Source organism: Oscarella lobularis, chromosome 18 (assembly GCF_947507565.1).
Source record: "Oscarella lobularis chromosome 18, ooOscLobu1.1, whole genome shotgun sequence".
Lineage (NCBI taxonomy): Eukaryota > Metazoa > Porifera > Homoscleromorpha > Homosclerophorida > Oscarellidae > Oscarella > Oscarella lobularis.
Genome location: NC_089192.1, coordinates 1,998,887 through 2,020,045, shown reverse-complemented (window position 1 = coordinate 2,020,045; position 21,159 = coordinate 1,998,887). Strand labels below are relative to the sequence as shown.

General features: G+C 46.1%; 2 protein-coding genes, 2 long non-coding RNA genes and 1 pseudogene across 10 annotated transcripts; 4 read left to right on the top strand and 1 right to left on the bottom strand.

The window, feature by feature from the left end:
- Positions 1-7,029: 7,029 nt before the first annotated feature.
- On the top strand, positions 7,030-9,048 carry LOC136197665 (uncharacterized). Its single transcript, XM_065987479.1, has 2 exons — positions 7,030-7,967; positions 8,032-9,048. The coding sequence occupies exons 1-2, from the start codon at positions 7,745-7,747 to the stop codon at positions 8,880-8,882; spliced, it is 1,074 nt and encodes a 357-aa protein (XP_065843551.1). The 5' UTR covers positions 7,030-7,744; the 3' UTR covers positions 8,883-9,048.
- Positions 9,049-12,352: 3,304 nt separating this feature from the next.
- Positions 12,353-14,286, top strand: LOC136198175 (sialin-like; annotated as a pseudogene).
- Positions 14,287-14,342: 56 nt separating this feature from the next.
- Positions 14,343-15,616, top strand: LOC136197740 (uncharacterized). Its single transcript, XR_010672580.1, has 4 exons — positions 14,343-14,740; positions 15,061-15,160; positions 15,218-15,345; positions 15,400-15,616. It is a non-coding gene; the product is annotated as an uncharacterized lncRNA (long non-coding RNA).
- Positions 15,617-15,879: 263 nt separating this feature from the next.
- On the bottom strand, positions 15,880-18,373 carry LOC136197739 (uncharacterized). 4 transcript variants are annotated; one of them, XR_010672577.1, is made up of 10 exons: positions 18,333-18,373; positions 18,196-18,282; positions 17,745-18,143; positions 17,587-17,621; positions 17,458-17,539; positions 17,147-17,407; positions 16,872-17,091; positions 16,764-16,817; positions 16,012-16,356; positions 15,880-15,930 (listed from the first exon to the last, which is right to left on the bottom strand). It is a non-coding gene; the product is annotated as an uncharacterized lncRNA (long non-coding RNA). The 4 variants fall into 4 exon arrangements; XR_010672578.1 differs by having other exon boundaries at positions 16,872-17,407; positions 17,745-17,880; positions 17,957-18,143; XR_010672579.1 differs by having other exon boundaries at positions 16,872-17,393; positions 17,445-17,539.
- LOC136197738 (26S proteasome non-ATPase regulatory subunit 10-like) lies at positions 17,779-20,600 on the top strand. Of its 4 annotated transcripts, XM_065987558.1 has the most exons (12): positions 17,779-18,166; positions 18,235-18,290; positions 18,577-18,752; positions 19,066-19,188; positions 19,251-19,283; positions 19,333-19,431; positions 19,481-19,585; positions 19,637-19,747; positions 19,796-19,897; positions 19,949-20,050; positions 20,102-20,167; positions 20,216-20,600. In XM_065987558.1, exons 3-12 carry the CDS (start codon positions 18,630-18,632, stop codon positions 20,519-20,521), a joined length of 1,170 nt encoding a protein of 389 aa, XP_065843630.1. In that variant the 5' UTR covers positions 17,779-18,166; positions 18,235-18,290; positions 18,577-18,629; the 3' UTR covers positions 20,522-20,600. The 4 variants fall into 4 exon arrangements, with proteins under 4 accessions (XP_065843630.1, XP_065843632.1, XP_065843629.1 ...); XM_065987560.1 differs by lacking the exon at positions 18,235-18,290 and having other exon boundaries at positions 17,779-17,897; XM_065987557.1 differs by having other exon boundaries at positions 17,779-18,290.
- The last annotated feature ends 559 nt before the right edge of the window (positions 20,601-21,159 follow it).

The following is a 21,159-nucleotide window of genomic DNA, read 5'->3' as shown; positions in this document are numbered from 1 at the left end:
ACAGAATATTATCATAAATTCTCGCTACATAGACCCACAAGCGACATGCATATAAACAAGTAAGTATACTTATTACCGCTTTGCTTACCAGTACCAATAATTAGAGGTGCCCTTGAATCCTCGGATGTTGGCTTTTGCTTCCATAGGAAGACAGACGCATTGAATGACACAACCGCTTCTTTTCCCTTCAAACAATAAGATACGTTGACGAGAAGTATTTTGTGAGTATGATACTCAGCACTTCCCAACACATTCCACTGTTCCTAATGCGATACAAAGAACATCCTGAAACGTTCTGCACAGCAAAGATTTCGTTGCTCTTTACCACCCAAATATAACACGGGCACGTTGCAATCTTTGGTATCCTGGCAAGTGAAAAATACTCGTGGGTGCGGTGAAGCTTCAAACGTACGCCTCTTCGAGCTCAGAATCCATAAAATGGAAGACTTTTATTATATGGATTCTGAGCTCGAATCGATGATTGCGCCTCACTTCCGGTCGTGTTGAAGTAGTACATTGCTTTGGGGCTGAGATAAGGGACGTCTTTCTTGAGCGATTTCTAGTAGACGATCCTCCCAAAACTGTTCTGTCTCGCTCTTACTAGTCATACTGCTTCTTAGTCGTTGTTCGTAACCACCTGCGTACCGTCAGAGCAAACTGAATTAAGTTATGCCTCCAAACGACGGTTTTTCCCCATTGGAGCCCCGATTTTCAAACAACTCGCTGAAGGCAATATCTCTCATGCGGTAAACCTGTTACGCCAGTTGCTTCGACGAAGAATCTTTCCTCGCGATCGAAAAAGCCAGTAAACTTCGTCACGTGACGACGACAAATCGAGTCCCGTAGTCCGGGTTAGTCTGAACGTAAGTAATCTCGGAGTCCCTTCTCTCGCGTGCTTTAGGGTGAGCGTGCCGGGCGCGAGAGAAGGTCTGGGCACTCTTCTCATGTAGGCCTGTTCCTTTGATCTTAATTGACCAATCAGAGAACGAGCACCCGATTCGGGTGCCCTATCAGCGGCGAGTCCAAAAACGAATTACGGCTATATACCGTCCCGTAGTCTAGCGATCGATGGAAATGTATCGGACTTTTAGTCACTACCGCGATCGATCTTCGATCGATATCGATCGGGACACCGATCGATAGAGATTGATCGAACTACCGATCGATTGAAGATCGATTTCGATCGATCGGACTAACGATCGATCGAAGATCGAGGGACACCGATCGATAGAGATCGATCGGACTACCGATCGAACGAAGATCGATACGAATCCCCGTAGAAGTCGAGCTTCGGTAGTGAGAGGCGGGCGCAACGTAATCAAATTTGAGGTCAAAGGGACAGGCCTACATGAGAAGCGTGCCCAGACCTTCTCTCGCGCCCGGCACGCCCGCCCTAAAGCACGCGAGAGAAGGTCTGGGACTCCGAGGCTAGTAATCTCAGAGAACTCGGCTCGCCGCACGCTCACCGCACCGACTTCTTTGCCTCTTTGAAGCGCAAGCAGCTCAGATTTGAAAACGCCAATAGGTAAGCGCACGTTTCCCGTTTATTGTTCGTCCGCGCGCGACGCGTGTCCTGTGTCCGCATCTCGACGCGAAGAACGGCGTAGAGCGTAGAAGCGATTCTGTCAGTTAGGCTCGTGTCGGCCAATCTTGTGCGTAATTGTGCCGTTGAGACTAATTAAACGAAACGACCGCGAAGCCAAAGTAAACCAATTTCGCACACCCACTATTTGGATGTGCAAACCCACTGTCGCTTTTGTTGACGCTCTGGTACATATGAGCGATTGGACCCGGTATAGTCCCCAGAATTTGTAGACACCAGACGCAACATTGCTGTCTTAGACTATTGAGAATGTGTGGCGTCTTCCTTAATTTCCTTAGTGTAGCAGCTGACGGCGCGAATAACTCGCCGCGGCATCTCGTTTCAGTGAGTCTACGCGCCGCTTTTAGTCTATGTCAGAGTAGCTTCCTAACGCTACAGCGTAGGTGTAACGACGCGTTTGACGTCTCGATGTTTGGTGTATGAATATATGCGTAGCATGACATTCCTATTGGAACCTATCTCCTAGGTCCTGTCTGGGACACCGTTGTATGGGTGTCTTTGAGAGGGTCTGGGGACTAGTAGGGAGGAGGAGGTTAGGGAGCAAGCAATCTAATTGCGAACCAGTCGGTTCGCGCTAAAAATAAACACCGAGTAGCGAGCCAGGCTTTCAGTACAATATGCGACGCCCTCTTTCTTGGATAACCTATGTATAGCTAGCGGACTTTTTCTGAAAAGGAGAACGACAAATTTTTGAAACTCCTTGCAGAAATTTTATTTCAATACTGAATGACAGAAACATCAATTCGCATACAGAAAAAAATCACTAGCGAAAAACATCAAGTAGCAGTCTTGTCTCAACGGATCAACTTGCACGCCGTTGGATCTAAGCGCCGCAGTTAGCCCAGCGACCCCAGTTGCACCCGCTGGTCTCTTTGCAGCAAGAGCTGCAGGTGTGTGTCGGCCAACATTCGCATTTTGTTCCAGGCGGCCAGCATTCAGTGAGTGGTTTGTTGCACTTGGGACCTTCTCCGATGTCAGCGCATGTCAATCCTTCACAACAATTTTCAGGCTGTGGATCAACCGAAGTACCATTCGTGATCACAGCCTTGCATGGTTCGCCTTCGCCTTGACACTTGAGCTCATCCGACACGAATCGGACGGCGGTGAATTGGTAAGCGCCAAAGACAGCGGACAGAATAATGATGCAAGCGACCTTGTTCATCTTCACTCAACTGGGAGAACTTCGCGTACTGTACTGAAAGAATCGCGGTTTGACGAGGCTGTTTATAGAAGCCCACACGAAGTCGATAGGCAGGACTTCGCAATCATAATAATCAAGTTATTTTTACGGAAATAGAAATGCCAGCGTCCGATATCGATCTCTTCTAAACAGAAGCCTTCGTCTTTGACGTCTTCTGTTGTAGAGTAAATAGAGGCAATCTTCACACAACCTGGAAAGGAAGGTTCTAGGTGAGCTATTTAACGGCGCGACGCTCGCGATCATAACGCAATAACGGCCTTCCAGTCAATCACCGGCGAGTCTACGGATTCTTGTATACTCGCCGGTGATTGGATGCTGCTATAATCTGACCCCACCCTCTGTCACGAGGTCCAGTTTGGGACCGTGCGTAGCGCGCGCGGGACCAAACACTGGCTGGACCCAGGGGCTGGACCCTCGAGCATATTTCATGCAGCTGGAGACCTCACTAAACTCCGTTCGTCAAACTTACGTTGGCGCTATACTCTCTTCCGCGTTTACCATTACTCACACCAGAGCTTGCATGCTGGCGGTTTTTTGCAGCAACTGGCGCTGAAGGCAATAGAGCTTATGCACGTGACGTCACAGGTCAGGTGACTATCTTGTCTGGCTTCAGAAAGTTGCAGGACCAACGGTTTTCAATACGGGCAGTCTCAGGGTCACGCGATTCAGAAACGTGAGTAGATGACGAGATTCCTGAATCAAACAAAGCGGAAGAGATCGGACTCACATCTTCCGCTTCGCTTCAAGCAAGAGCTGGACTAAGAGGGCCCTTTTCACTCGTACAGAAAACGTCCGGGGTCCTCGGTTCCTTGACGCCAACAAGTGCCCGGATAAGTGCAGACATGAACGAAAAATTCATCAGCGATCGACTTGTCCTCATCCCACCACAGAGCACAAAAGACACCAACTGACGCGAGCGGGACAGAGTGGGACAGAGCGGGACAAGTGTAGCAGTAGGGGGTGGGGGGTAGTTGCTAATTAGGTAGGAATAGGAAGACATATGATTGGTAGTTAGGATAATTGGGACAGTCGTGTTAGAGTCGTAGAGTTGAACGCGTGTATCTGTGTGTGAGCAAGCTAGAATAAAGGAGAAATCCAAAGCCGCCTCCCCCACGCCGTGTTACATTGGTGACAGGACAGCGATTCGACCTCGCACGCTCCGAAGAGATGGATGAAAACGACGAAAACGCCGACGCCAACGCCGCTGCAGCCGCTGCGCGGCCGATCGTCCGCGTCGTTAATCGCGACGCAATAAAGATTGAGAAATTCGGCGACGGCAACTTCGACCGCTGGCTCCGGCGGTTCGAGGTTTGCGCGACGGCGTACGGATGGGACGCTGACGCTCGCCTTCTGTATTTGCCGACCTACCTGAAGGACCGCGCTTGGGTAGTGTTTGAGCACTGCGAGGAGCAAGAAATTGAAGGCTACGACGACCTCGTCGCCGCATTGAGAAAAGTTTTCGGGACGAATACGCGGGAGAAAAGAATGCACGCGCACCGACTTCTGGAGGCGCGAAAATTCCGACGCGGGTGTGAATCAGTGGATGAATACGCGCACGACCTGGAGAAGCTACTGGAACGCGCAATGCCGACGCTCGACCGAGCAACGAGAGAAGATCAGCTGATGCAACGTTTTGTCGCCGGACTGCCGAGCTCGCTGCGATATGAATTGGAAGTGAATCCGCCCGCCACGTTCGAAGCGACAATAGAGAAAACGGAGGACTTGCGTTTGCTGGAAGATCGCCGCCGGGAAGAAGAAGACGCTGCTGCCGCGCGACCGGGATGGGAACGACGACCGCCGCTGCGTGGAAGTCAACAAGGCGGATTTCGCGCCGCCGCCGCCCTGTCGAGAGGTGTCGTTGGCAAGAGACGAGTGGCTTCGGTTGGTGCTGAAAGTGACGGCGCCGACCTGCATGAGCGAATGACACGTCTGGAGCTGTTAATCGAACAGATCGCGCTGGGAAGAGCGCTGCCGACATCGAACGCAGCAGAATCGTTGAATGCGGGCGAGCAGGTTTGCTACCGTTGCGGACAGACCGGGCATTACGTTGGAAATTGTTCTGTGCGAGACGGGCGCCGTTGTTTCAATTGCAACGAAGTAGGCCACATTGCGAGGCAATGTCCGAGAGAAAAGCGGCAAGGAAACGGAGGGATCACGGAACACAAGGTTTCGGTTGTGAATGTGGAAACGCGACGAGGCGAAGCAAACGGGCCGATCATCGCGTGCGCCGTCGTCGATCCGCTTATCGCGGTAGGAAAAATTGGCACGTCTCACGCCGCCTACCTGATTGATACCGGCGCAACTGTTTCATTGTGCTCGCGTTCGTTCGCTGACAAAAATGCGATGAAGCTGGCGACCCCACGAAGCATAGTACGAGCGGCTGCAGGAGGAGAGATTCCGATTATCGGCTGCTGCGAAATGGTAGTGAAGATTGGCGAGCTGGAAGCGAGACACGAGTTTTGGGTAACGAGCGCTCTTTTGGCGAACCCAATTATTGGACTTGATTTCATGAGGCCGCGCGGTGTAAAGATCGACACGGGAACAGGAGAGCTATGGTGGAATGCAGGAAGGATCAGTTTGGAGACGCCGACACCGCCGAGAGAAGAGCTGGTAGCAAAAGTGGATGGGCGAATGCTGGGAAGCTTTGCCCGACAACTCGAAACGCTGCAAGAGACGGTGAGCGAAGAGCTACGCGCTAAAAAGGAGCTGGTTAAGCAGAGGAGTCGCGCTGATAAAGAATTGAAGGAGATGCGTTGCCGGTTGGAGGGATCCAGAAAAGTGTCTGATGATCTAGCTAAGGCGGTGAAAGATCTTCAGCTTCAATGTCGAAGGATGCAAGCCGCGTATGATGACGAAGTCAAAGCACGGAAGAGTCTCGAGGAGTCGAGAGCAAGAGCGAAGAGGAAGTGCAGCGAGCTTCAGGAAGAGATTGAAGATCTGAGAGCGTCGCGGAAGCAGGCAAAACGAGTGATCAAAGGGAATCGGAAGGTCTTCGCCGAAGAGGTGACGAAAAGAGCGTCGAATGCTTCGTCGGTCAAGAGTCGCGAATCGAAGAGAGCCGCAGGCCAGCTATCTCGTCCCAAAATGGTCGTCGGAGCAAAACGGGAATCGGCTGCAGCTGAGGATCACGCAAAGGAATCTCCAAAGAGACACGCTAAGGGATCAGCCGAAAAGCCGGGCGGAGCGCTAGCGACGAAGAGAATTGCTGTTATGAAAGCCGAGCGCGAACGAAGCTACGATGAGCGAATGAGTGAGGTTTCGGCATTCGAAGAGGGCGACGTCGTTTACCTTTACGTCCCGAGCGTGAAGCGAGGCCAGGCAGAGAAGCTGTCGCGTCATTGGGAAGGACCGTTCGTCGTGGAGCGCGTTTACGACGCCGTTGACGCGAAGATACGGCCGATTGGAGGTGGTTCGGCGCAGCGCGTACAGATGGGTCGTTTGGAAGCGTGTGACCGCAGTTCGATGGTGGCGCTGCAGAGAGAAGAATCGCGACGACGACGAGGGGACCCCGTTTCCGAATCCGAAGACGATGAAGATGAAGGCGACTTCGAGGTGATTTTCGAGGAGCCGGAGGCGAGAATAGCGGCACGAGGGCGACGAGAGGATCCGTTAGTGGAACTGCTGGAAGACGAGCTGACTGATATCAACGACGAAGACGAAGAGCTGGAAAGCGAGCCGGATTCTGAGGGAGAGGAAGCAGACGAAGACGGAGCGGAAGCGGCGCCGATGGTGGAAGCCAGACCACGTCGAAATGCTGGACCGCCAGTCAGGCTTCGTGATTACGTTGTCGACTTCGAGAGCGACGACGAGCAGTAAGTGTTGTAGCCGGGAGTCGTAGTCGTAAGCGTAGAACGTGTGACTGTGTGTGTGTTCGTATCTGTGTTGTGAGTGTGTCCGAGTCTGTGAGCTGGGATTGTGCGCTGAGCTGAGCTGTATGCTGAGGTGCCGACGAGAAGCTGGATTGCTGGAGGGCTGTACGTATGTCGTGTTGAGATGCTGATGATGTGGCGCAGGGGACGCGCCAAACTTAGAAGGGAGGGATGTAGCAGTAGGGGGTGGGGGGTAGTTGCTAATTAGGTAGGAATAGGAAGACATATGATTGGTAGTTAGGATAATTGGGACAGTCGTGTTAGAGTCGTAGAGTTGAACGCGTGTATCTGTGTGTGAGCAAGCTAGAATAAAGGAGAAATCCAAAGCCGCCTCCCCCACGCCGTGTTACACAAGCCTTTAGTTACGGGCTTCATGATCGAACATGAACCCCGTATTTGGTTTGTTCTGGATTTCTCTCGCAGTAGTGAGTACACAGAATGACGCTGACTCGGAACACAGGGTGAACGAGAGCTATATTCATGACCCTGCCGTCGGCTGTTTTGGGGAAAGATTCCAACAAGGCCGTACAGTCAGGCCATGGCCACGGACCAGTTTTTTTGAAAATTCCGAGATTGCGTGTGCGTAATTTAGTCGGTTTCCATGCTTATAACGGCCGGACAAAATGTCTGAAATACGCGGTTCACAAAACCCGTATAATACGTACGACTGAGATTCACTTTTCCTGGTTCCGCTCCGCCGTGGAGAATAAAACGACTAACAGAGTTCCTCACCTAGAAAGATGCTCAAGTTCCACAGACACGCTACGATGAACGGATTTGCGATGGTGCATACTCGATCAGCAGGCAAGTTTCGGTTTCGAGAGTTATATGTTTACTTAGAACTTCCTTTGATACCGTCGACGCCTTTCCTACGTTTTCTGATAAGCCTCCGTCGCTTCACAACATAAGCAGAAACCGTCGCCAAAAATATGATCGGCTTTAGAGGTGTGACTGCGGTTGCATTTATATCAATGCAGCTCGCGTGTCACAAGGACATTGTGTCACAAGGTAGGAGGCCGTAAGTGCGTGAGCAGCGTCATTCCTTTGTCTTTCCTTTCATCGGGCTGATCAATGCAAGCACGTTCAATTCGCAAAAGCCTTCTTCTTTGGGCCTTTGTTGTTCCGGCAGTAGCCGTGGCCTTGATCTACCCAAACTTCCCGGCGAACTTCTCGAGCACCATCACATCGACCGAAGAAGGCCTTACTCTTTCAGAAGTCTACGTCTCGAGGTGGGTCGATGCCAAGGGCAAGCACCAGTACAAAGCCTTCATCAATCAAACGGGGCAGTATATCGGTACAAATCCACTTCCTCTCTGGGTATAATCTAATTAATTTATAACGCCCTTGTCTTTGCATAGCTGACGGTATGTACGTGCTCATGACAGATCCTCCAGGCGCCCTTCCAGGAAGTCTTCCCTACAAGGGAAGACTCAGCATTCAGCTCGGTAAACGTTGCCAATACACAGGCAGAAACACATTCTTAACCGGCTATCCGGTTGGCTTTGCTGAAATGATGGGATTTGCCTCCGATGACTACACGTGCGTTGGATATTACGTGTGTCCAGGCATGAAGTATCTGGGCTCAAAGAAATTCTGGTCGTACGCTGTCGACGTGTGGTACACCAAAATGCAGACAGTCGTGTCCGCCCAACCGGATAACGTGACCGTCTTGGCCCACTCCGAGACAGGTATACCTGTCTGGGCGGAGCACTACCATCCCGGCAAATCGGGCACGTTTAATCCTACCGAGGATCTCATCACGGAAATGGATCTCACTCCGGGCGAGCCTCGGATTGACATCGATTCTCTGCTGCCTAAAAATTGGATGAAGAACTGTACAAATTTAGACGTTGGAACAGGCAGCAACACAGACCGCGAATTCTTCTATACAACGCCCGACAGTAGTGACAACATGACCTTCTTCCTGACTTATCCTCCAGCTTGGGACAACGTCACCGTTTCATTCTCGCTCTGTGGCGGATATTGCGACTGCGGCGACAGCTGTTTTGACGTCGTTCCTCAAAAATTGACTTTTACTCAGCAGAATTACAATAAGCCACAGATTCTGAAGTTTGTCTACAAAAAGGACGGGTGCAGTAATGTCTGCTATTCGTGCGCCGGGGGCTCGTACGATGGTTACTATGACAGTACGTTCGTTACCGTTCACAGTTGTTGCAACGGTACAGCTGGGAAGTCTTGCTCTAGTTAGATCTTGCTGTTAGAGATGAAGTGATGAAAAAACGTACTAGCAGTCTGCTGTGACGTTCTCGTGGTATATCTATGTGTTGCTATGCGCACGCTGTATTGCCATCTATTCTAGTTACTTTTGGGTAAGCAGATTAAATGCAGCATGGTGTCCGCAAAGTGTAGTATATGGTGAAGATATGGCATACAGAACTGTTTCAGGCAATGCGCGAGTTTTAGGAGAACCAAATAGAGCGATGAGTCAGTCCAGTGGGTGAAAGTAAAACTTAACACAGGAACTAGACATATATCCTAATTTGATTCTATGTTACACGCAACGACAAAAAATGACCGTAAACCTACAAAGCAGTTTGATTCCAATGCAAGTCAGAGCCTTAACTTTTGGAAGACATTGCATGTAATCTTAGCGGCACCAAGGCGACACGAACGTTAGAAACGATATCCACCCCTTCGGTATCGTCCCAAACCCTTTAACAAACACTTACGGTGTAACGAAAAAAATTTCTCTTCATTAGTGCCTTACAGTGTTGCGTTGCTCCGATTGACGGCGATTGCCCAGTTTTTCGCTCCATTGCTTTTAACATCTTTCAATGGTTGTTTTTCTTCTAGGACAGACTTTGAGTGTGAAGTAGTCGCCAATCGTCCTCGACGAATGACATGAATCATTTCTTTCTCCTGGATCGGGCTGGCGTACGTTGAAAGTAGAAGGAAACAGGCAAAGAAAGCCACCACTACTATCTGTCTTGCCATGAGTGAATGAAGGATTTAGATAACCTGAGTGCCTTCAGTTCCTTTCTTATATACCGTACTACCGGATACTAACTTAAAGATCAATTGCGTCGTGGGGAATAGAATTGCTTTTTCAAACAGACTCCGACGTCTCTCCATAAATGCATGATGAGCGCACTTATTAGTCCTCAAGTATGGGGTCTGTTAGTGGATATTTCCTATTGGTATTTGGCCACCTTTTGTAGAACGGAATAGCTTCCTAGCATGCAGCGTCATTTGACTAATTCTGAGTTCGCCCACATGCCTCACCGTTCGCCCATATTCCTCACCACCTTGAGCGTAAACCGTGTTGAAATACCAGTATTGACTCTAGCTGTGTGCATGACGTTCTTCCTTTTCGACAAATAAAAGGTCTTGGCTTCCATAGCGTCTAAGGCGGGGCATTGACGGGCGACTAAAACGTCAGACCTTCCCGTATGTGGGTTACAAGTCGAACGAGTGAAACTGTCGCTGCACAAGACCCAGAAGCAAAGCGACACTCCGATGAGGCGCTAGATGCTGCGCAACGCTTGAGCAAAGGCTGCGAAGCAACGCGCAGCACAGGAAGAAAGAAGCGGAGGTAAGAAAAACCGACTTTGACAAACGAAGTCGTCTGCTTTCGCCGATTTCGTGTGCTCAGCGTGTCGTGCGGCACTCGAAACGGCTTTTATCGATTGTTCGAGGCTGCCAAATGGGGTTTTTTGGTCGTCTTCCGGCTGTATCTTTTTCTCGAAGAGCACGTGACTCGAACCGTTCTGAGCGATTTCTTCTTTTGCAGACCTTTGAAATGTCGTCAGTCGATTTGAGAGGGAATTTTTTGGCCGATTTAGGGTCTTCGCGCGGAGGAAGGGTCCCTTGTGGCCTGTCATGAAAATTTAGACCCCCCTAAACGAGTGACCCCCCGGGTCAGTTTTCCATGGAAAAATGACCCCTCCCCCGGATCACCTTTCCAATGACCCCTGTCACTTTTCTATGCCCCCCTGTAAAAAGAGGTCCACCTAATGGGGTCAATTTTCCATAGAAAAGTGACCCGGGGGATCATTTTTCCATGAAAAACTGACTGGGGGGGGGGGGGGGGGGGGGGGGGGTCATTTTTCTATGGAAAACTAACCGGAAGAATCCTTTTCTTTGAAATGTGCCCACTAAGAAACCACGAGAATGCTACCAGCTGGCCCTTACAAAACTTACAGGGATTGTTAATGAGCATAGTGGTATTCTTCGAAAGAAACCTCGCTAATCCTCGCGTCTTGTGCGTCTTTTCTCCCGACTCAGCCGACTCGATCTAATGCTGCGCCTGCTACTTGGATGAGAAACCAACGATCGCGCTTTATCCAGCGAAGTTTCTCAACGCCGGCTCGCATGTCATGATGTGTCGTCAGAATTTCTCAGTAAAGTCGAGATCGACAGCTCAACCGAGCAAAGGGACGTCGCAGGCGAGTTGGGATATTGTAGTCTCAATTTCTAGTTCTACGCAGTTAGTTATTTAGATGTTCGTATGTGTGTGACCCCTTAGGCCGCCGGCTCCCCAAGCGCATCCCGACCATGCATCAAGATAGTCAGGACTTATTTTTAGTAACTAAACCCACTAAAATTTTTTAATTAATTGGCCCACGATAGATTTTCTCCTCGATTAGGTTATCGGTTTCAAATTGGTATTTAATTGTGTGTTTCGTCGAGCGAGCGGCTCTTGTAGCGCCCTTTGTAGTCGGAGGAAAAGCCGTTTGTCGTGGGCACGTGGTTCCAATGAACGCGTGTCGTCACAAGAGGCAGTGAAGCTCGGGGCATTAGAGAGCTACCATGTTATATTAGTGCTACAACGCCTCCCAATTGATAAAGCGACACTGTATTAGTTTCATTCCGAGGAACTTTGACTCGAGTTTCTAAGCAACAGTTATTGTGCAATTGAGTTGGCATTTTTGTTACGCAGTCTCATCTATTAATTGATGGAATTGTAACGAACGAAAACTCGTAACCCCGATTAGAATTCATGCCTTTTGGTTGTAGCCCTTGGTTCAAACCCCTAGTTTAAAAAGATCTATGTAAAAGTTTCAAACGTACAGTTGAAGGCAAAGAAAAGTGGCGGGGCCGTCTTCTGAGTTCGTCAAGGGCTGCACTGTTACCTTAGTTACATAGGACATACTGGAAGTCAAGTCTCAAAATGAGCTTTACACGCCCCTCTTTCTAGTGGTCTATTTTTTTTCTGAAGTAATATGTAGTATCACATGAGTGAATAGAAAGCGATGATTCAGGTTACATCCACAGAAAAGGGTATTCTTAGCAGCTCTGGAGACTTTCAGGCCGTTAGGGCAGGAAATAGGCGTTTACCTCATTACTTTCGATCGAGACGCCTTTTACGTACGGCCGTACCATCTGTCGTCGTTACGCAAATGCATCCTCAAACGTTAGTGGAAATGGACTCGACAACGTCGTCATCACCAACATCGAAAGGTAAAAAGTTTCGTCGCATTACTAGCAAGAGTCCTATTCAAAGCAGGGCCGCTTCATTAATTTGTTGCTATAAGTGATCGTACTTTCTCACTGAGTAGAACCATAGATTAAATAAGATGCTTTTGAAGATGTCAGTTGCACTTTGACGTCTTTAGGCTAGTGTTAGAATGTACTTTGTGGTTCCGAAAGCGGCGCACAAAAGTCTCACGCATAACTCTTTTAACCCCTTATCATCTCTGTGACCGAACGGCTGAACGAATGCGCTATCCACCGGCACGCTATGTCCTCGCTTTGCTCGCCTTTTTTGGCTTGGCTAACGTTTACGCTTTGCGCGTTAATCTGAGCGTTGCGATCGTTCGAATGCAAGTAGGCGCACCCAATTCGCTTCGCGATATCTAGTCACTCTATTATTTAGTCCGAACTGAAGTGGTCTTCGAATACAAAAGGTAAGAAAAAAAAAGCGTTTTCGAACACTTGTGTGTCTAGATCCATATCACGTGACCTAATTAGGAGTGGTCCTTGCGTCGTTTTTCTACGGGTACGCGATTACGAACATTCCGGAGGATTTTTGGCGCGAAAATACGGCGGCAAACACGTTTTTGGAATCGGTTGTCTTTGCACGACAATTCTCACTCTATTGACTCCCTTGGCCGCTTACCAAAGTCCCTGGCTTTTAGTCGCAATTCGAATAGGCGAAGGAATAGGCGAAGTAAAATAAATCAATTCAAATTTAATAATATTAATCATTTAATAAATTAAGGGTGTTAGTTATCCTGCTTTGTTTGAGATGTTGAGTCATTGGGTTCCTCCCTTGGAAAGAACAATATTGAGCAACATAGCATTTTCAGGTAGGTACAAAATTAATAATCAATTCTATATCACTAATTAATACTAAAGGAGCTATGTTTGGCACTATCGTTGCCATGCCAATCAGTGGCCTATTGTGTCAACACGGTTTTCCCTCTCCCCCACACGGATCTAAGTGGCCTTCCGTCTTTTATGTATTAGGTATATATAAATTGTTATATATTTATTGGTATTTGTTTTTTATTTTTCGCAAAAGGTTGTCTGGGGATCGTGTGGTGGGTCACGTGGCTTTTTTTCGCCTTCAATTCACCGGACAAACATCCGCGTATTGACACATCCGAGCGCATTTACATCGAAACAGAAATATCAGAAGAAGTAGCGGGAGAAATAGCAGAACAAAACATTCTCAAAGCAAGAATCAATCAATAAATAAAATCATTATTTTCTTCTATATTCTTTAGGGCTCAGATACTCGCATACCAATCCGAGAGATATTCACTTCGTGGCCCGTATGGGCTATTTTTACTAATTCTTTCTGTGGATTGTTTGGCTACTACGCTCTTCTCACCTGTCTTCCCTCCTTCTTCAACGACGTTCTCAACTTCAATATAACAGATGTAGATTACATTTTTCTTATTATTAAATCTATTGTTTTTTTCTAAAGGACGGGTTTTTTTCTGCACTTCCATATGTGCTTATGGTTGTCGTCATAGTTATTTCTAGCTGGCTTGTTGATATTTGTAGAAGAAAATCCATCATGTCTACAACAGCAATTAGAAAATTGGCTCAAGTCCTTGGTACACTACTAATACAAATCAATAATATTTATTTAAGTAATCGATTAATTAAGGTATGATTTGCCTGGCGATTTTTCCCATATTAGCAACGTATACGAGTAGCAAAACAATTGCTACAGTGCACCTTTGTCTCGGTGTCAGTCTCGGTGGAGTGACCTTCTCCGGAGCAGGAATCAACTACTTGGACATCGCTCCGCGTTACTCCGGCATTATTTTAGGTATAAGTAATACTTTTGGTACAATCGCTGGAATTTTTAGTCCATATGTGACGAATGCGATGACCTCCGCTCCACCTGGATCCCATGTAAGTCATCGCAAACATGTTAATAATCTATGTGTGTATTATTAGGCTTTAAAAATTCAATGGCGGAATGTCTTCTTTTTGATTGGAGAAATCAATTTATTTGGGGCTGCCACATATTTGATATTGGCATCCGGGAAACTGCAGTGGTGGGCTGCCGGCGGAGGGAGGAAAACGAGCGAGCGTCTGCTCGTCGATGACGAATCTTCGATTATTATCGTTTCTTAAATACGTTCTTATCTGTTCTTTGGTTAGACGTTTTTGGTTATTTGTTTATTGCTCACCCACGTGTGCTCTTATCCGGGACCGGAAATTGACGTCGGCTTCCCGGACGAGGATTCCATTTCGTCATGAACAAAAGGCTTTGCGAGGCTAGAAAACCTCGTAACCGGTGGTTTCGCCTCGAATCTACTGCAATATCCCCTCGATCTCGTCAAAACGATCTCGAAATCTAGTAAACGAATGTCTCGACTCGTCTCGACCTCAATACCGAAACACGTTCGATGCTTTACGAAACATTATTCGAACGGACGGCGTTCGAGGTCTCTACAAGTTAAATCGACATCGTTATTGATCTCTATTCAAACGCATCCCCTTTTCCACGGTCTAACGCCCAATTTAGCCGGCTCCTGCACGTCGTGGGGAATATTTATTTTTCTACGCGTATAACGCAATTAAATTCTCGCTCGCCGATTGGTCTAATTTTAATCAAACGGAAGCGGTACGCCGCCGCTATTGCAGGTGAGAATTTAATCAAATTAATAAATTTTGTTAATTGTTGATTGACTCTGTCATTGACAAATCCCCCATACGTAATGAAGACCCGTATGTGCTTGGAATACGTTTCAGCAAGTAGACGTTATAATTAACTTTATTTGCTTAGACGCTTTTTGAAAACCTATCGTCTAGAGGGTTTTAGTGGTAAAGGGAGTCTCTCATAGTATTCCTTTCTTTCTTATGTGTACTAGTGTAGCACTACTAGGGTTTCTTGCCTGGTATTTTATCTAATAAGGTACTCTGGGTGGTTTGATTTGGTGTATTCTTCGGTTTCTCGTGCATAGTTCGCCTCGTAGTCATCCGCGAATCAGCGCCGAAGAGCGAGACTACATCGAATCGTCGATACGCGATGAAGAGATTCGAAAGCGAAGGGAGACAAGCAACGTAAAAAAAGGGAACTTGAGTCCAAAATTCCAAGAAAAATAGAAATGATTTTTCTAGGATGTCTCCGTTTATCAAATTCTGACGTCACCGGCCGTCTGGGCAGTTATTTTTCAACAATCGGGGTTTCTATACACTTCTCGCCGACGTTTCATCGTTTCTCAAATCAGTTCTAGCATATAACAAATGTATTTAAATGTATAAAATAAATATTTATACTTTAATCTCCTTTATTCTTTTAGAATGGAATTTTATCTGCTGTTCCTTACGCCTTTGCTTGCATTTGTTATTCCTCTCACCGGCTGGGTAGCTGATCAAGCAGCGCTAGAGCTGATCGTAAGCCAATGCTTGCCGCCTTCTTTTCATTTAGTCAAGGTATTCTGTCGAGTGGTAAAGAACTTTGACTTGACCTTGGTTCACGTTTGCCTTTTGTCTCGAGAATATATGTGCTATAATCGACGCTTCCAAAAGAATCAGCTAAGGTCACCTGAAATGTATTCTGAAAACCTCAAACTCCTACCTAAGCTAGAGTAAACAAAACGCTTAAAACAAACAAACAACCGCTCTAATTAAAGCAGTAAGGTTCACAGTAAGAGTCTAGAACTCCATTCGACAGGATTCCGTCATATTGAAGTGACGGCGATTACGACATAAACAATAACACCTATAAGAACTAACACGCCGAAGATAATGCCAACAACGTTAGCCCTAACGGCGTTCTTCGATGCTTCTTCGGCCCCACTCAAATCGCCTGCGGCAAAGTCATTTCGAACCTAAGATGATGCAATAGTTATTTGAATATTTACTACTAGAGACAATGAAACATTGCCGCGACTATGTAGGCTAAAGCTAACCTTGCTTGAGTACAGTAGGGCAAAAATACCGATGGGCCTACAGCAACAAAGGAGAGTGAATACCGACAAAGTAAAATAATCGTTGGGCCTGTTAGCCAGCTAAGAAATATATTACATACGGCAAAATAGAAGTCTAAGCGCAGAAAAGGATTATTAGGAGTCCGTTAATAGACTCCGTAACGCTCTGGCAAAGAGGCACAGGCGAGTAAAAATCTTAAGTCACTGTAGTGCAGTGTAAATAGTTTTGTCGTACTGTTTGGCCGACGTAAGGAGGGCTTGTATATGCGCCAGCGGCGACCACAGTAGGCAGTTCTTGCTGCGGTTGTTGCTGCATTTGATAGGATTCTACAGGAAAACCAGAGGATATTCCCGAACGGGAAGGGGCTTGACCTGTAACGTCATGCAAAGCGGTTTGAACCAGGAAAACTAGCTTTAGATTACTAGACGAGCCTCTGGGAAAAGTCCTTCTTCATGGTCCCAAAGAGTATCGGAAAAAGTGGACGACAGGCCGAATTAACCTCCCTAATTCTTGCGGAATACCCAATCGCGCTGTGGAGTCATGTATAGGTCTACCTGACGGGGTGCCACTTCGAACGTAGCCGTCGTGATCCAATTAACGCGAAAAGGGAAGGTCGCCCTTAGGATATAAAAGCGCCTACATGCAGGAAAAAGGTGAAGGGATGTCGATCATGCTAGGGTCGCGCGAGTATAGTAAGAAAATACATCAGCTAAACCCGGCGACCTGAGGTTACCTGAGGCTGAGAAGGGTGAGACGGCTGACTGAGCAAGAGCAATCCAACTTGACGCTGAAAGTAAATGATGCGCAGAGAGGTCCGGTAAGCTCCTATATACTAATTTACCTTAGGAGGCATAGCTATAGGGCGGGCGGAACTACACATCAGTGAAAGGAAATGATGTAGAGTAATTCATTCTAGGTTTCCTCCCATGGTAATTACGAAGGAGGTCGGACGTCGATATCTATCTATCTACCTATTTATCTATGTATCTATCTATCTATCTATCTATCTGCACACACTCCTTTCTTCAAATCAATAAAATTCTGAGACTCTGTCGATCGACCTGTGCAGGGGACTGGTCCTGTACACATTCCACAAGTCCCATAATTAATTAATACCGTAATGTACGCATTATAAGCTCATGGGCTTGTTACTGCAACATTAAAGTCAAAGCAGGGTTGGGATTTTGAATTATAAGTCCACCTTTGGCTGTCTCATGAATCCTGCTCTATGCAATACAGTGAACATTTAGTACCGATTAACAAAGGTAATCCAAGTTGGTATATAATACATCATGGCTTATAATACGTAGTTTACGTTAATGCCAGTAGTTCACGAATCATACGTAGGCACTTGGTCAGCTTCCTGAGCGAGTTTTGCTGTAAAAATTATATGTTTTCGTCTGTTGCAGCTTACAGTATCTTCTGACCATTTTACGTCAGGTCTTCTTTGCTTTCATTCATTAGGCAATTTAGCGACGAATAAGCCGCAGGCAAAAACGACATCTGGCTCTACGGGAAAAAATTATAATAAACAATTAAAAAATTTGAGCACTCACTTCTTTTCTCTTCTGTGACGAAAAGTTTTAGAGACCTGGACAGCAACAAGACTTCAGTTACATGCACGATGTCACTTACTAAACTAGGGTCACCATCGCAATCGATGGTCACAAGCTAAGGGACGTTTTATTCGCAGGAGCGTACAACAATGACGTACGGTTATACGGGTTTTGTGAACCCCGTATTTGAGACAATGTCCGTTGATTTCTCTAACGCTGACAGCGAAGCTCTGGCCAGTTCCGTCAGAACGCTTGCTTGGGGAACGTCGTCCGATGAATAGAGGCTCCTAATGTCTTATAAACAAAGAAAGGTAAACAATGAAAGGCAATTAATACTCCTCTACAGACTGTAGCTTCTCCTCGTACGTACTCTAACGCGCGGATTCGACGTCTTCGGCGACATGACGAACGATTAGCTCTTGCAGAAGTCCAGGTTGAGGAACAGAAAAGGCTGGTCCTAGGCGAGCTTTAATTAATTGATTATTGCCGAATGAACACGAAAACGTCGGCCGTTTGCTACGACGGTCAAATCCCAAAAATCTTCGCTTTTGAAAAGCCTTTGGCAAAGATAGAGATAGAAGTATTTTTCTCAAAAAGCACAAGAATTACGTGGCGAAATCTGCTTTCTGGCGCTTGGCTTCTTCGCAGTTTCGATCTGACAATTCCGGATCCTCCGACCCCCGACTCGGCAACGACCTAAAAATGTCAGACTTATAGCTTTGAAAATACAGAAACTTAGCTGTGACCCATATGCCATTTTGCGAAGAGCCCTGTTCGCGACAAGCCTACCCGCGAAAGGCTTCAGCCTTAGCGCGCGGTAGTGACCACGTCTTTGAAACGCCAGCGTTTTGGCCTTTTGCCTTTTATCCTGTATTCTTTTGTTCCTCGAGACCATATTTTGAGAGTATGCTTTCTTTGCTTTCACTTGTTTTTGCCCGCTAGCTCCTGATCGAGGCGATCGAGCCCTCTTTCAATTTCGTTTTCTTGTAGCGCCAAGAAAGAAGCGAAGAAGTCGCTTATAAGACGAAGTATCGCAGTCGAGAATGACGTCGTCCACTCATTTTACGATCGATCGATTGAAGACGATATTGGAGAAGAGAAATCTCGATGAATTGAAGAAGTTTTTTCTTAGGGAAAAAGGCTTTCGATCCGAGCAGTACTGTGAGGTGCGAAGTGCTCGTGTTGACGTAAATCTGGGTATATGTCGATCTCCTGACATGTAGCCAGTTGAGTAGATATAACTAAGGCTGATTAATTATTGGAAGTTCTTACACTTTGACTTTGATATGTTGACACCGAAACCTTGCCCTAAAGTGACAACAAATATTTTTATTTTATTTCAGGTGTCAAATTGTGGGCCAAAATAAATAGTTAAAATTCTGAATCGAATAATCTTTTTATAATTTCACATATGTTTAAGCCGCATTAATATTTGTTTCAATCGTCGCTGCATGCTGACGATTGTTTTCTTTCTCTAAGGCGTCGAATAACTGGTTATTGCCTCACTATGTGGCTGGAAGAGAATTCGAGAAAGAGGAAGAAGCCGACGAGTGGCTAAGCTATGCGTTTTTGCAACAAGACGTCGATAGGAAATCAAGACGGGTATCATAACAAATTTTGGAAAAAAAATTGACGAAACTTTTTTATTATATTTTCAATAACAGGGAATGAGCGTGAGAGGCAAAGCGGTTGATAGGGTGATATAAAATATGCTTTTATTTTCTATATGTGCAATATTCGTAATAGTGTGGGAACACTCCTCTGCATCACGCCTGCTTGTTTGGAAGCGTTTTTGGAGTGAAATGGCTTGTGGAACACAACGCTGCTGTTAATAGCACCAACAAGGTCACAAGATCATTCTTGTGACCCCCTGTTTATTGTCTTTCATTTTCAGTGGGGCAAAACTCCTTTTATGGATGCGTGTCTCAGTTCCATCAATCGTTTCGCGAAAGTTCGCTACTTAGTCGAGAAAGGAGCTGACTGTCAAGCCAAAGATAACGTGAGATGTCTTTTGCTACGAAGTCAGTAAACAAGTCGTTTTCCTTTTCAGTTAATGAGGACGGCTTTGTTTTATGCCGCAAAGTGTAAAGATGACGATGTGAAAGAGCATCTTCGATTCCTTGTCATTGAAAGCGGATTTGATATCAATTCTGTTGATAAGGTCTCGTTCACAGAATTTCGAAATTTTGATTAGAAATGCTATTTTTAGGTTGGAATGACACCCTTACTGTACGCGTGCAAAGAAAATGCTTCTTTCGTCGTCATTAAGCAGCTAATTGAATTAGGATCAAACGTATCTGCTACTGATACCGTTAGTCCGACTTCTCATTTTCTCAGTCGTTCTCTTAACAAACCTTTGTAGTGGAAACAAAGTGCCTTGCATAAGGCTGCACAAGCGACGACAGACAAGTCCATTATTGATCTATTGATTAAGAAGGGTGCTGACGTCACGTCTCGAGACAAGGTAAAGTCTTTTCTATCCTGAATTGAATGGAATATATAAATTGAACCTCAGAAGGGAAGGTCGCCGCATGAGGTGGCAAGTGATGATAAAATGAAAGCTCTTCTCCAAAAGCACTACGTACGTCATCATTTTGATTTTGTTTTTTGCATGTAATAATTTTAATAGGACACTGCCATATTTTGTTTTCCTTCTGACGATGTCTTGGTGCCGGAGAATTTAATGAGAACATGCGCTTTTATTGACGCATCAAAGTGGGAAGATATTGCTGTTCTGCTTGGAATATCCTCGGGTGAAGTCGAAGCTGTTCGCAATTCTACTCCCCGCGATGTCCCACGCATGTTGAAGATACTGGAGGCGTGGAAAAATCAAGCAGAAAGTTCCCCAACCGTAGGCAAGCTTCTAGCTTGGTTTAAGCAGGTTGGCATCAGTGGAAGGGCCATCAGAAGGAAATTCGATGAGCTGTATGGTTAGACATTTTTTCTTTGTTTTTTTACGTTTTTTTGACAAACTGATTATTTTGAATAAAAATTAACATGGCTTTGTTATTATATGTAATATACGGGCATTTGATGAGAAAAAGCCCGTACATGGTAGGGTGAGCCGATTTTCGAGAGAAAACTGCAAAAAGCCGGTTACCCTATAAAATACGGGAGTTTTTAGTCCAAGGCCCGTATAACCGTTTAGAGAATGATAATGCAAAAAACGTCTACTAGTCACTATGAGTACAGTCATATAGCCGTGAACGTCGTTACACTCCTCGCGTTTTTAATTTTTTAATTAAATAAGTTTTCTTATTTACTTAAAAATCTTGGTCTATTGCCATCTTTTAATATTTTGGCATGATTCACGTGACCACGTGACGCAGATTGGCTAATAAGGATGAAAATGTCAATTCTCATGCATCAAACTCTTTAGAGAGAACATACGCTGGTAAATGGGAATCGTTATACTCCCAAAGTATTAACATATATCAGTTATTAGATATCTACAATTCTGAATTGCCTCTCTGTCTTCAAAGCCAGTCTTCGCTTCTATGATCATTCTCTGCAATCAGTCGAATCTAGTTCATGAAGGATCAAAATCTAGTCTATGACTCTACTGTATTTTCG

Bases quoted from the DNA above. Each gene is read 5' to 3' on its own strand.
- LOC136197665 (XM_065987479.1), top strand. From the start codon at position 7,745: ATGCAAGCACGTTCAATTCGCAAAAGCCTTCTTCTTTGGGCCTTTGTT. The intron at 7,968-8,031 runs GTACAAATCCAC...GTCTTTGCATAG, and splicing joins TCAAACGGGGCAGTATATCG to CTGACGGTATGTACGTGCTC.
- LOC136197738 (XM_065987560.1), top strand. From the start codon at position 18,630: ATGACGTCGTCCACTCATTTTACGATCGATCGATTGAAGACGATATTG. The intron at 18,753-19,065 runs GTGCGAAGTGCT...TCTTTCTCTAAG, and splicing joins GATCCGAGCAGTACTGTGAG to GCGTCGAATAACTGGTTATT. The intron at 19,748-19,795 runs GTCTCGTTCACA...TGCTATTTTTAG, and splicing joins ATATCAATTCTGTTGATAAG to GTTGGAATGACACCCTTACT.